This window comes from Lactuca virosa, chromosome 1 (genome assembly GCF_052849685.1).
Source record: "Lactuca virosa cultivar CGN04683 chromosome 1, Lactuca_virosa_CGN04683_v6, whole genome shotgun sequence".
Classification (NCBI taxonomy): Eukaryota; Viridiplantae; Streptophyta; class Magnoliopsida; order Asterales; family Asteraceae; genus Lactuca; species Lactuca virosa.
The window spans coordinates 104,804,477-104,818,910 of record NC_136426.1 but is presented as its reverse complement, the minus strand read 5'-3'; the positions used below and the strand labels follow the sequence as shown (position 1 = coordinate 104,818,910).

Here is a 14,434-nt window from a genome sequence, read left to right as displayed (position 1 = left end):
TCTATTCTCCTTTCCTTTTTCAATCGCATTGCTTCTTTTTCAATTTTTGGATTGTAGAATAAAGTACATGTACGATAAGATCCGATCATATAGAAACAAATTAATTAAAAATAAACCAATCCCCGGCAGCGGCGCCAAAATTTGGTAGTTGTCGAGGCCAAAAAAATAAATAACCCTAAATCTTGTACACTAAAATAGTGTATAGTGGTAAAGGGGTCGAATCCATGGATATTGGTTCAATTTGTTACTCAATGTAAACCTTTTTGCAAAAATACTTGTAAAATGACAATAAAAGTAAAAACAGAGGTTTTTGTCTTTTGAACTATTTAAAAAAAAACTAGAATTAAACCAAGATTTAAAGAGACAATTCAAAAAAATCAAGAGTTTGATGTAAAATCAATGACAGAAGGATGGTTGACCTTGGCTTTCATCACATGGACAATTAGTTGATTATCATTAGAGATTATGGTGCAAGACTTTTGATTCCATTTTAACTTGGCTATAGCAACCTAAGAAGCTTGAGGTCACCTAGACTTTTCTTAGTTAGTAAAATAGCTAGAGAATCTCATAGCATATTTCATTGGTTAAAGTCACAATTTCCATTAAGTATGTAATTACTAATTAGTGAAACTTAACTAGTATTAAGAACTAAAATGTCACCAAATCCAAGAGGAGTCAAATGATTTCACTACCATGTTGGAGAAAGTGTTTTTATGATTGTGTGAAGTGAAAACTAACACAAGAACCATTTGTTGCTTGCTAATTTGAGGATCTATTACTTAATCAAAAAATTAGCCAACTAATTACCAAACATACATCTAAACTCATGAAAATCAACCAAGATTAGTTTAGCCTAGCATGGCTAAACTCAAGAAAACAAAATAAAAGTTAAAAGTACCCAACATATAATAAGAATCAAGAGTAAAAAGATGATGTTTTGATGTTCTTCTAGTGCTCCAAGACCTCCCAAATCTCTATAGAAATGATCAATTTTCGGATATGTAGAAGTATGCAAAAGATGCACACCAACCTTCCTTAAATAACACTCAAGATAGAATTCCGAAAATACCCCTGCTGGTCTGTGCGAGGGTCACACATCCCTGCGCGGGTGGCATATAATGGGGGTTCATTTGAGTTTTGGGCCTCCAAAGCTGAGCCTACTGGCCTGGATCGAGTCCAATCAGCTCAAAGCCCTTTTTTCTTCAAGTTTTCTTCAATCTAAGCTTAATTTGGCTTCTCCAAGTCACCCATAGCTCACATACTCGCCCAATCAATAATCTCTGCATGCTCGAATATTCTTCAATTTTCTTCTAAATTCAAAGTCCATCTTCTTCAAGCCTTCCAAAAATCAACAAGCCTATGATTTGCATCATCTTCATTAGTCTTCTAACCCATGATTCTTCATTTTACTCCAAGTCAATTTGCTTCCCAAAGATTACGCTCTGATAGTCTCCTTAAAATCTGCAATTATGCTCACAAAACTAGAAAGTTCCCGAAACAGTCATAAAATACAAAAAAGAAAATATGCATCAAGATTAGCTAAATTATGAATGAAATATGCTAAAATAAACTATACAAATAAGTAAATAAAATAAAACTATCAGCCACCGATCCCGATATGTAATTTTTTTTTTCTGAAAGTGTCTGTTGATTGTCTCGTTCGTGGTGATTCCAAAAATGCAGATGGAATTCAATTCCGATATACGAAACTCTGGAAAATGGCTTTTAAAATTTCGAGATTAATTGGTTCCGATTCGACATATTTTACGAATTTGATTTTGATCGAGATTAAAAATGTCATAAAAATGAAATCAAATAATGGACCATAGTCTAAGTTCAAAAGAGTGCTAAAAAACAATTTACGAGGGTTGTAGTTATTCCAAACGAAGCAGTGCAGAGTTTGTTTAAGGAAAATCAGATAAATATTTATTTTATAACTTGAAAAAGGCGTAACTTCTTCATACAATCTTCGTTTTGGACGTTATTTATATCCACAAAATCAGGTGAACATAATATATTCAAATTACTCATCTATAGCTCTTAAATATACATAATGCGAAAATTTTTATTTTTAGGGCATTAAGTAATACTTATTTTGTGAATTATTTTCCGATTGCTAACGACTGTCAACTTTGAAATTTTTTAAGGTATTCTGTATGCAATTTTAAGTATAATAACTTCAATTGCACTCGAGAACAATGAATACTACACAATAGGTCATTTTATATTAATGTTCGCGGTGGTTTGATCGATGAACTTAACCTAATTTACCATTGTTATATATATGAATTCTAAAAACTTATAACTTTATATTACATTTTAAGAGTAAGATGGTGTTTGTTTCTCTTATGTCTACTCACAAAATATATTTGAGAAAAAAATGTTTGTTTTTCTAAAGACAAAAGACATGAAATAAATCTTTTTGACACCTTTTTCCAAAAGACAAAAAAGTATCTCCTCATTTGGAAGACAACTTCTAGGTTCTAACCCAAATGTAATATATATTTTTTCCATCGTCACTGCTATCGCCGCCACCACCACCACCATCATAGCCGCAACCACCACATCTGCTACCTCTGCACCACCATTGTGGCCACCTCTATAACTTTTGCTACCACTGTCGCCGCCACTACAACCACCTCCGCCACCACCACCACCTCCATCTATGTCCTCCACTGCAACCATCGTTGCCACAACAATCACCTCCATCACCACCAACACCATTATCGCCTCCACCACAATCAACACCCCCACGGACTTAAAAAAACAAACAATTTTTTTTATGAAGATCGAAGGCATGGAAAAAAAGACTTTTCTACATTTATTCCGCAGACATCAAAAATTCTTTTTTTTTGAAATATTGTTCTACAGACATGGAAAAAGACTAAAGACATTTTACCTCTCAAAAAACAAACACCACCTAAATCTTGTTGGAAGCAAATACATCTAGTTATATGATCCTACAAACGGGTATGAGTGTTAATCCATGACACTACATGAAAAAAAATATATGATACGAAACCAAATTGACATGAAATTGAAATTTGAGTTCGTATAAATACATAGTGTAAAAAAACCATGCCGGATCTTGTTCGAAGCTTGACACCATATTAACACGTGTTTCTCATGTTTTGTATGATTAAGTATGAATTAAAAACATATTAAGTATTTTATGTTATGTTTTTCGTGTTGATCAAGTTTTAAATTAGGTTGTTTTCCTGTTAGTTGAAAATAATACGATATCGCTCCATTTTGTGTTATATAAAAAAATTAACGTGTCATGTTTTATGCATATAAAAAACGACACTATTGTCCAATTTAACACCCCTAAAAATATGTTGCTTTATTTCAACAAAGTATGATCTTTCAGTAAGTATCAATCTTCCAAAAAGTCTATGGCTTACTTGAGGCATCTTATCGTTACACATTGATTTATAGAAAAAGGTCAAGATTTACCCATGACGAGTCAACAATTTATGAAATAATAAAGCATTTCAAATGCATGCTCATATTAAATATATGTATATGATGATGTAAAAATGTATCATGACATGTAGTTTAAGAAAACTCATTTTTAGTATCACCAGTTTTCATAGTAAGTCACTGGGGACTGCGGTCCTAGAGTCTGTGGTACCTCCAAGGTAAATGCCATCAACCAAATCGTAACTTGCATGTAGAACTCCAATATCATATGCGAAATCAAATGGGTGCGACCTATTAAACCCATGCGTATAGGTATAGCAATCATGTGTCGAACAATCTTTTAATAGAGTAATCATGTGTTGCCAAATATAATCCAACGTATCTCTAGGTGTCATTAGAGTAACAATTTTATTCCTTTAAAATCAATAACATAAATAATGAAAACGACATTTAACCAAAATAAAATGTTTTATGAAGTGATTGTTATAAATTTTCCATGTGTACATATTGCTGAATAAAATCCAACGTCTATATTTTCTCATAAAACCTTCTTTAAGTAACGTAACATGCCAAAATGATATCATCCATACCAAATCTTGTAAAAACATGTATAATCACAAAAATAGTCAATTTAACATGTAAATAATTTTTTAAAATTACAACATGACTCAGCTGGGAAGATAGGTGTATGTTTCACTTACAATCTTACATGACTCGCCTGGAAGATGGTGTATGTTTCACTTTCTGAACAGTGCCCATGGTGACTCATTGATCTAAATTGTCTAAAATTAGTAAATTACCAACCAAATAAACATGTAACTAATTAGGGGTGTATATGGTCTGATTTGGTTCGGTTATTGGAATAAATGAACCATAACCATTATAATCGGTTAATGAATTTTGGTAAACATCGGTTAGCGGTTAGTAATGGTTTTGGTTAATGATTTTAGTCGGTTAACATCAGTTAACCATAATGGTCCAAAAATTACATAAAAAATGAAAAATGCATTTCTATAAAAATGAAAAAACAGAAAATAAATTGTTATAAAAATGAAAATAAGAAAGTACTATGTTATTAACTTACTTAAATCTTTGGGCTATTAATTGAGACACCTAAAACCTACCACACATTTCCTCCTAACTCCTTCAAAAAACTAGTAGATGTCAAAAAAATTAATCAAAAATATGCTCCATAGATATTAAACATTAGCTTATTGATTTATAATCTTCTTCAACAACCATACTTCCATAAATACGAAGAACCAACCTTTTCTTTTTAAATTGCTAATTTTATAGAACTTTCAATTTGGCTAGACTTTATTTAGAGAAAATTCATCAAATGACCAAAATGAAAGGGTGTTTGTAGCAAATGACCATGAAAAACACAAATTTATTAAATGACCATGACTTCCGCAGAGGGGCTCTACGGAAGTCCTTACGTTATGAGGAATGAGAAAATCGCTCTGAGGAATCGGACACGTGGGGAAAAAGACAAAAAAAAGCTTTTACACAGTTCCGCAGAGAGGGGCTTTGCGGAAATGAATACGTCTCTGCAAAACGCATGTACATCTGTGAGGAAATGGTAGCTGAAAACATTAATTTTTTCCCGACATTTCCTCAGACACACATGCGTTCCGCAGAGGCGTACTAATTTCCGCATAGCCCCTCTCTGCAGAACTGTGTAAAAGCACTTTTTTTTTTGTCTTTTTCCACACTTGTCTGATTCCTCATAGCGATTTTCTCATTCCTCAGAGCGTAAGGACTTCCGCAGAGCCCCTTCCTTTTGGTCATTTGCTACAAACACCCTCCCTCATTTTGGTTATTTGATGAATTTTCTCTAATATTTATCTATAACTTATAATTCATATATAACTATATATACATTTTGGTTCGATTATAATGGTTCAGTTTCCATATAAAACCATAAATGAATCATTACTTATTGGTTAACAGAAAAACATAAGTGAACCATTGGTTTTTGAAATGGTTTGATTTCGTTTTTGAAATGGTTTGATTATTATGGTTCGGTTGTGTTGATTAATTCGGTTTTGGTTCCATTTTGCAGTTATTATGGTTATTACTCTCACCTCTATAACTAATAATATTTTGGTTATACATGCTTAATTATTATATATCCCTTGTTGGTCTAATATTTAAAAAGTTTAGATGAATTAGAATGGAGAAATTGATTATTGACCAAAACGACATCCAATATGGGTATGAAAATGTTTTTTTCAACTCATATTTGTTAGTATATTATGATTTAAACCCCTCAGAAATTATAAAGTATTACTATTATAGAAATAATACATGCAAAAAACTCTATAACTTTGGCTTTTCATCCCTTTCGCTAAAGTTCTCTATTTCCCCTCATATAAGTTTGACTCTATAGAAATGTTGAAGAAATTACTCTTTTGAGAGTATTTCTTACTTTGAGATATGAATACAAATGAATTCCTAAATCTGAAAAAGTAGACAGGTAAGGAGCCAATCTTGCCAAATTTCCAGAAGATTAAGATAGGGAAGAGACTACATGTTTTCTTTTCGGTGTCAAAAGGCAAAGCTTTTTCAATTGTTTTACTTGAATCACAAGATTTTCCGATTCAAGTATACCACTCTTTCTTTGTTTAACATATTGCCTTACATCAAACTCCTTGAAGAAACATCTTCAACTCTTTCATCCATCTTATCACTTTTAACATGATGGAAAGCTTCCACCTCCTCGTTGTTGTTGATTGGGATTCTTTAACCACAAAACCCAATCAAACGACCTCTTAGACCTATTAGAACACCAAAAATAAGCTTGCAAGACAATATTGTCAAAAAGAATACACTTCTTAGGTTGTTCTTTCCCAAACAAGGTCTTATTATTAAAAAACCACATAAACGACCACAAAAACCACACATGAAGCGTCCAAAACTTTCAAGAGATCCCTTTCCACCAATTTAATTGTCCTCCCTAACCCTTTAGCTACTCCACCACCTTCCACCACCTTGTGTCCTTTCAAAACTGATTCAAAAGATCTTGAGCTCCTTATAACCTCCTGATATTGTACTTGCTTGTTTTGTTCACATATTACATGTTGAGCAGTAGATCCGTTTTTATCAATCCAAATGGCGCATAAGTTTCATACTAACATTTCTTGATCAATCACCTTTAACAATCATACACATCCAAATCTTCTATACCAATCTCTAATAATTAGATAGACATTTGAAACCACTCCATATTGTTCTCATATTTTCTAAAAATCTTGATTCTGAAAGTTGTCTGGAAAATTAGCCACATAGTCAACACCGGTAGGCAAAGTTGGCTGCTGTTTAGGGTTTTAATTTTACTTTTTGTTTTAACCGGTTCTGTGTTTTTTAATATTTAGTATATAACGAAATTATAAACATGGCGATTAATTATGTTTGTTGGGCTGGTGGAAACATGCGACTTAAAAATTTAACATGCGGTTTTTCTTTTCTTTATAATTATCTAATACACCCAACCCATTTAACCCCAAGAAAAACTTTATTTCAAATTTCATTTACGCTGCAAAGAAACTTGAACGACCGTGAATTCAAAAATAAAGATGGTTGACTTTGGAGAAGAAGGTGAGGATGAAGATGAAGGCCAAAGAATCAAATTTGTATAAGGAGATAACGTCGTTAATAACATAGGAAAAATATAAATTTTGAAAAACTTATTGTTTTGAAAACACATAGTTGCATTAAGCAAACGTGCGGATGTATAATCGTAAACGCAATAGATTTTATTATCATAATGGAACAGTTGACATCATTGACACATCAGTATTTAGTATGGACATTTCTAAAATGGTGGCATAATCATAACTAAAACGTAAGTGTTCCATCAATGTACATTAGAAATTCATTAACTTTATAATAAGAACAAAAATTAATGCTACCCATAAGGTTCATAGTTGGTTTTCAGATTTTAATATTCAATAACTAAGAAACAAACGTGACATGAAATTTCAAAACGTATGAAAGATAACGTTGCAAACTTCGAAATCAAAAGTTTTAACGTAACAAATTGATCAATAACTTTTGTTATCAGTCAAACATTTTTTGAACGGAAACAACAGAATTTATGGACCAAAAAAGTAAACTTAACGAGTACCATACAACGATATTTACAAATAAATTCAAATTAAAATGTTATAAAAACATTATTATTATATAGTTTTTGAACAATCAAAAAGAGAGATTCTTTTTTTCACAATGAAGGAAGCAATATAGTATTCGAAAAAGCCAAACCTGGCGGCGATCATCCTTCTCGTGGCCAACCATACATCTTTCGGTTGGCAAAGATTATCTTTTCATTTGACTTAATTAATCTATTAGCATCCATATAATTTCTGTTTATGTGTTTCTGATAAATTTAATTTTTTATTACATAATATAATCCTAAAAGTAATTATCAAACAAAACTAATAATTTACAACCAACCAAGTCCCAAAGTCGGTATTTTATCGGGTCATTTAGATAATTTGAAGTTAGACAATAATCATGTGATACTTTACAAATTTTATTTTTAACAAACTGAGAAAAAATTAACACAAAAAGCTTTTACCCACAGTTAGATGTCGAGTAAAAAGTCAATCAACCTAATTAAAAATGGTAATGGTAAATGATAAATAAATATGTTACACTTGATGTAAATTTGACTATCTTCTCTGTAGATAATTAAACAATCACAAATTATATGTTTTTTCAAGCATGAATTTCTTTAAGTCGTATTAGTTATATAATTTGTGAACGCAAATCCATATTATTTGATAATGATTATATTTATTTAGCTAAAAATTAGATAAATTTTGTGATGTTCTAATTATATTAAAAGTTTATAAGAAAATATTCAAATATTGAAAGTAATACGAGGGTTACTGAAATTTCGTCCCGCCATCCTCCAACGACCTGGACTAGTCTACCAGAAGCAGCCGTGGAAGAAAAGTCAATTCGCCACCGCGTATTTCAGTTCTAATCCTTACATAGTTCTCCCATAATCCTCTCCCAAATCCACAAATTCTTTCTTTCTCCAATCGATCAGATTAAGGAACGATTTTGATTTCTGATTTTGTGTTTTATTTTTTTGAATTTTGAAAACACCGGCGACAAAGATGAACGATCTTCTATCCCGCTCGTTTTCCGCCGGTCGCAACGGTGATATTGAGATGGGGAACGCCGCCGATGCCGACGGTACGAACCTCGACAAGTTCTTTGAAGATGTGGAGGCAATCAAGGAGGAGCTCAAAGGTCTTGAGGTACTTCACGATCAACTTCAATCCTCGAACGAGGAGAGCAAAACCCTACACAACGCTAAATCCATCAAAACCCTACGAACGAAGATGGACAACGACGTCGCTTTGTCTCTGAAGAAAGCGAAGCTCATAAAAAACCGTCTAGAAGCCCTAGACCGTTCCAATGCATCCAACCGGAATCTCCCCGGCTGTGGTCCGGGGACCTCCACCGACCGGACACGAACCTCCGTCGTCAACGGTCTCCGCAAGCAACTCCAGACGTCGATGAAGTCCTTCAACGAGCTCCGTCAGAAAATGACCGCCGAACACCGGGAAACCGTCCAGAGAAGGTACTACACCGTCACCGGCGAAAACGCGGATGAAGCTACAGTCGATAACCTAATCTCAACAGGACAAAGCGAGACTTTTCTACAGAAGGCGATTCAGGAGCAAGGAAGAGGACAGGTGATGGATACAGTGCTTGAAATTCAGGAACGACACGACGCCGTTACAGTGATCGAGAGAAACCTTAAGGAGCTTCATCAGGTTTTCATGGATATGGCAGTGCTTGTGGAACATCAAGGAGCGCAACTCGATAACATCGAGGATCATGTGAACAGAGCAAACTCGTACGTGACTCGTGGAACTGTTCAATTGAATGAAGCCAGGAAGAAACAAAAGAACACACGAAAGTGGACTTGTTATGCGATCCTTCTGTTACTGATTATCATTGCCATCATCGTCTTGTCCATTAGACCATGGAAGTAGAAACCTGTACGCTGCTCTTCACCACTTGTACCTTTGGTATGTTTATTAGTTTTTGTTTTCCAATTATTTGTTCATATTCGTGGGTGAGATACTGAGATTGATGTTTTCTGGTTTGATCGGTGTTCATAGTATTGTAATTTAATGGCAGATGAGATGATATTCATTCTTCTTTATTCTTCGTTAATTTCTGTATCAATATTTGATTAATTTCACTACAATAATACAATGAAAATCACCTGAATTCAATCTTCTCTGCGGGATCTGTTCTTGAGTTTACAGAAGAGTCCGTTCTTCGTATGTATGGTTGCTCCGGTGACAAGCTCCACAGATTCCGGCGATCCTTTCAACTCCACATCAAACTTCCATAATAGCATCGCTAAAGCTATTGTCGACTCCATTAACGCAAACTGATCTCCTACACATCTTCTAGGTCCTCCACCAAATGGTAAGAAAGCAAAATCTGATACAATCTGTTATCACGTCACCACCCATGAATCTGTTAGATCACGCTTTCCACAATTCATCAAGTAAGAACAGTAAAAAGTAAAAACCTCATTTGGGTACAGAGCTCCAGGGCTTCTAGATGGATCAAAACCAGCCCACCCTTCAATATTATTGTTATCGTTTTGAACTAGAAACCTTTCTGGTTCAAATTCATTGGGATTCTCCCAAAAGTATGGAGATCTATGGAGATTATATATCTGTTTGAAAAATTAATAAAAATCTTTACATAAGAACAATTGAATTCTCACTATTATGAAAAATGTTTGAGTTTTTACTTACTGAAATAAATATATCTGTTCCAGCAGGAATTTGGTATCCTTCTTTATCACCCTTATAACCTCCTGGTAATATATCTGATTTTAAAGAACGTCTGATGAGCAATGGAGGCTGAGGGTATAAACGTAAACTCTCAGAAATTATGAGTCTAACGTATCTGTCAAGTACAACAAAAATAGTAATCATTATAAATTATAGAAATGTACTTATAAAAAAAGTAACATTCATTTGGAAACCCGAAACCTACTCTAGTTTTTTAAGGGACTCCAAGGTTATTCCATCCTCTGAGATGACTGTATCGATTTCAGCTTGTGCTTTCTTCATTTTGTCTGGATGCTAAATAATAAGAAATTTAGACACATAAAAGTAAGTGATAATTACAAAAATGTCCAAAATGGTAGTATTTTAGTCTGATTTGTACTTGAGCAAGAAGGAAGACAGCCCAAGTAAGAACAGCAGCTGTTGTTTCATGCCCAGCAATAAGCATTGTCATCAAGTCATCTCGTAACTGTTACATAAAATTTCTAAAAAAATATTATTCAAATTGAAATTTATTATTTTAATTTAAAAAAGTGAGATAACACATGAGTCATGACAGACTTACTTGACGATCATCAACATCAACTCCTCTCATGTCAACCAAGAAACGCAAAAGACTCGCATCTTTAAGATTTTTGTAGTCCCTTTGTTGCAATTTCTCAACATCTGTTTCCTGTCATTTAATTTATCAATAAAAAGTTTATAACTTTAAATAAAAAATTGTGGGTTTTATACTTTTATTAATGAGAGTCACCTGTCTTGTATCTTTTGCATTTTTTATAAGACCATCGAGACAATCATTAATAATCTTGAGATCATTTGCAAACTTTCTTTGTCTTGGAACAAGCCATCTAGCTAAAGGAAATTTCCAGTAAGGAATGTAGAATGTAGAACGATGTTCAGCTTCAAAAAGTGTACCATATACTGCCTGAGATAAAAAATATATATATTATTATTTATTTTTTAGAAAAAATAAAATTTGTTAATGTATTGAATGATGACTAGACCTTAATGACAGGAGATTCTTTTGTGACAGAACCAAAGTCATAATTGAAAACACCAAGACCGATTATGTCAAGTGCCAAATTTGAGAATTCAGCTTCGAGATCTAACTCGATCTCATGTTCTCCTTGTGAGTTTTTTGCTTCTAGAAGGTTCTCGAGTTTAGATATTGTTCTTTCTGAACAATTGGCAAACATTTGCACCATGGCTTCCAGATATAAGGTGTGGAATCCAGGAGCTATAACTGTGAAAAGTTACAAATCAACAGACACATGTATTAATTATTAACTCTCATTTTCAAACAATACAAAAAAGGGCTTAATAAATATCAAGTTTACCTCTTCTCCTTTGCTTCCAAGTCTCCAAGTCAGCAGGAATTAACCCTTTCCCCATAATTGGTTCCAGAATATCAGCAAGAACTCCCTAAATGATGCATAACAAGTGTCATACAGAGAGGGAAGAATAGAAAAGAATATCAAGAACTTAAGAATTGTACCTTATCATATGAAAATGCATTTTCACGAAGAATATATCGGGCAACAATTGGATCTGATACAACTACAAATGCTTTTGGACCAAAAGCAAGTTTATAAACTGAGCCATGCTGTTCAACAAATCATCATTGAGGTGTCATAGATGTTAATAGCTTATGAATTAATCATACAAAGAGAAGAAAAATGAAAAGTACCTCTATGAACCAGTCAAACAAAGAGAAGAAAAGAGGTTTTCCAAACAAATCAGACACAGCACCTTCAGCTACAGGCATGGAACCTATGCTTCCACCACTCAAGAAATTAGTCAATAAATTGCTTGCGTTATCCAAAACATTCCTACTCTTATTTGTCTTCTCATCTGTACTTGTTGATTGACATCTGCATTCATCATACGACACAACCACAACTAATCTCTTATAATCAGATTCAAAAAATTTGTAATCGATTTAAGTAATTCATGCCACCACACAGAGTAAATTGAATGTCCAAATCACCTCTTTAACAAAAAAAACTTAACACAATGAAGCAGCAGAATGGTTTTCTATGTTCTCCTAGAATTTCAAATTGAGTTACCTGATTCGACATGTTCTCGGATTCGCACTGAAGCGATAGGGTTTAGAAGAAGTTGAAGATGGAATATCATTCGTGCAGAACTGAGGGAGCAAAGAGCAACTAGTGGTGACAATTGACATGTCTATTGAAATTCAATCGGAAAGGGGTTTCAGTTAGGAAGATCGACGCAATTGGAGATGGCGATATTATGATATCAGTGGCAAATTTGGGGAGCCACCCACATGGTATTGCTGCTAATTATAGCAGAATGTTGAAGTTAAAAAACTGAACTTGGGATGCGTTGGGAAGATACTTTTAACTGAAATGTTTGTTTACTGTGCGCCCAAAATCGGATTTTGGTAAGGTGGGGATATTTGCATTCCACCCCCTATAACTTTTGGTTTTTCTCATATATGTCCTTAATGACTAATAAGGTACATGCTTAAACGGGCATTCTACCTCCCGAACCAGAACAACCATACTCGCCGAACCTGAACCATGGTTTAGTAGGTTGAGTCCCTGAGGTTACCGCAAGTATGGTCTTTCCGAACCATTTGGATGATTAGATCAGTTACACTAGTAACCAATGACATCAAGTCATATAAACATTGGTATTATCATTAAACAGGTTGTAATGCACTAACGAATCATAACAGTTCATGAAACCTAATTGATAAGACTAATGACACAACCTTAGTACAACATTTTCTACCTTCGGTAGCAAGAGCATTAATGGCGACTAGACTATCACCTGCTCGGCATGTCCAAGCCGTTATTTCCCAAGGAAAATAGGTATAAAAGCAAGCCGTTATTTCTCAAGGAAAATAGGTATAAAAGCAAGCCGTAACGAATAACAAAGGTATGTACCATCGATCAAATTCACTATTCCTTGAGGTTTATTCGATATTTGTCTTATAACTTAAGCTTTGGGGCGTTCTCCCGGGAGTTCATCCCCATGAATGTGTAACGATTTATGGTGCAATTCAGGTACGAGAGCTAGTCACGTAATCCATACATGAAGAAGTTAACAAGAGATCTTAGACTGAAACCTGAGGCGCATCAAATGACACCATCCATGGAAACTACATGTGACAATCAAGAAATTAGGTCAAAGATTGTCGGTCAAACCACCACAAACACCTCATGTAATAGACCTAATGTAATGTATTTTAATGCAAATAAAGTTTTTATACTTGGAAATGCATGTGGAATACCATTCAAGTCTTCTATGAATATAGAACTTTGTCAAACAAACACTATTCACTATACATAAGTAATGAATTAATGCACTGAAAATAAGATTTATGTATTAAAGATTATTATGTACAAATAACACTCTAGACGGATAAAGCATGAGAACATGCTTTAATGGATATAAAGAGCGTCGCAAACGGAGTTCATATGCAAAAGTTACAACCTTTTTAAGAACACAAATTGTCAGATAACAGTCTGCGACCTGAAAACGTCACTTCAAACGCTATGTAGTGTACTTTAAAACATTAGTTTTTGATCCCAAATAATTTCCCCATAATCACTAGTCAACTTAGTAATCTCATAATTTCTGTTGAATAAGAGGTCCCCCACGATGTGGCAGATAAATCTCCACGTCGTGGCAGGTAAAGAAAAAAAACACGGATCAAACATGGGTTACGATGTGGCAGAAGAGCCCATGACGTGGCAACGAAGCAGAATGACGAGTTTGTTATCCTTCAATTGTTCAAGTTCAACTAATGCACATTCAATTGTTAGACAACCTAATTCTCTGATACCACTGATGGTTTTTAAATGTAATAATGCGGAAAATACCTTAAACTCTTAAGTGTACATGCAACCTAATTTGATATATTTCATAACTCTTTTTAAGCAACATACTATTGAACAACAAAATTCTAAACCCTAATTGAAATCGAAATTCACAAGGATAATAACATACATCTGATTTGTTATTGTAAACAAACCCTTTGATCCAACTAGATCAATCCAACAGTCTCTTGAAAACTAGCTTTAATTGTATGCAAGTCTCTAATGGTTCACACCCACAACACAAGAACCCAAGAAGATTTAGGAGAGAGGAGGCAATTTTTGGTTATGTGTGTCTGACTGCATTGGCTGAAAATCCTAAGCCAT

At 34.0% G+C, this 14,434-nt stretch overlaps 1 protein-coding gene and 1 pseudogene across 2 annotated transcripts; one reads left to right on the top strand and one right to left on the bottom strand.

Moving 5' to 3' along the window:
* Window positions 1-4,073: 4,073 nt before the first annotated feature.
* On the bottom strand, window positions 4,074-12,620 carry CYP97B3 (cytochrome P450, family 97, subfamily B, polypeptide 3). 2 transcript variants are annotated; one of them, XM_079075579.1, is made up of 13 exons: window positions 12,329-12,620; window positions 11,950-12,133; window positions 11,758-11,865; window positions 11,600-11,684; window positions 11,267-11,505; window positions 11,014-11,187; window positions 10,825-10,932; window positions 10,642-10,728; window positions 10,468-10,556; window positions 10,224-10,377; window positions 9,992-10,141; window positions 9,677-9,910; window positions 4,074-4,196 (listed from the first exon to the last, which is right to left on the bottom strand). In XM_079075579.1, exons 1-12 carry the CDS (start codon window positions 12,445-12,447, stop codon window positions 9,683-9,685), a joined length of 1,725 nt encoding a protein of 574 aa, XP_078931705.1. In that variant the 5' UTR covers window positions 12,448-12,620; the 3' UTR covers window positions 4,074-4,196; window positions 9,677-9,682. The 2 variants fall into 2 exon arrangements, with proteins under 2 accessions (XP_078931705.1, XP_078931704.1); XM_079075578.1 differs by lacking the exon at window positions 4,074-4,196 and having other exon boundaries at window positions 9,595-9,910.
* LOC145155135 (syntaxin-121 pseudogene) lies at window positions 8,360-9,624 on the top strand (annotated as a pseudogene).
* Window positions 12,621-14,434: the final 1,814 nt, after the last annotated feature.

Coding starts and splice junctions, on each gene's coding strand:
- CYP97B3 (XM_079075579.1), bottom strand. CDS start 12,447: ATGTCAATTGTCACCACTAGTTGCTCTTTGCTCCCTCAGTTCTGCACG. Junction 11,866..11,949: donor TGTTTGACTGGTTCATAGAG/GTACTTTTCATT, acceptor TTTGTTGAACAG/CATGGCTCAGTTTATAAACT. Junction 10,378..10,467: donor GAGTCCCTTAAAAAACTAGA/GTAGGTTTCGGG, acceptor TGTACTTGACAG/ATACGTTAGACTCATAATTT.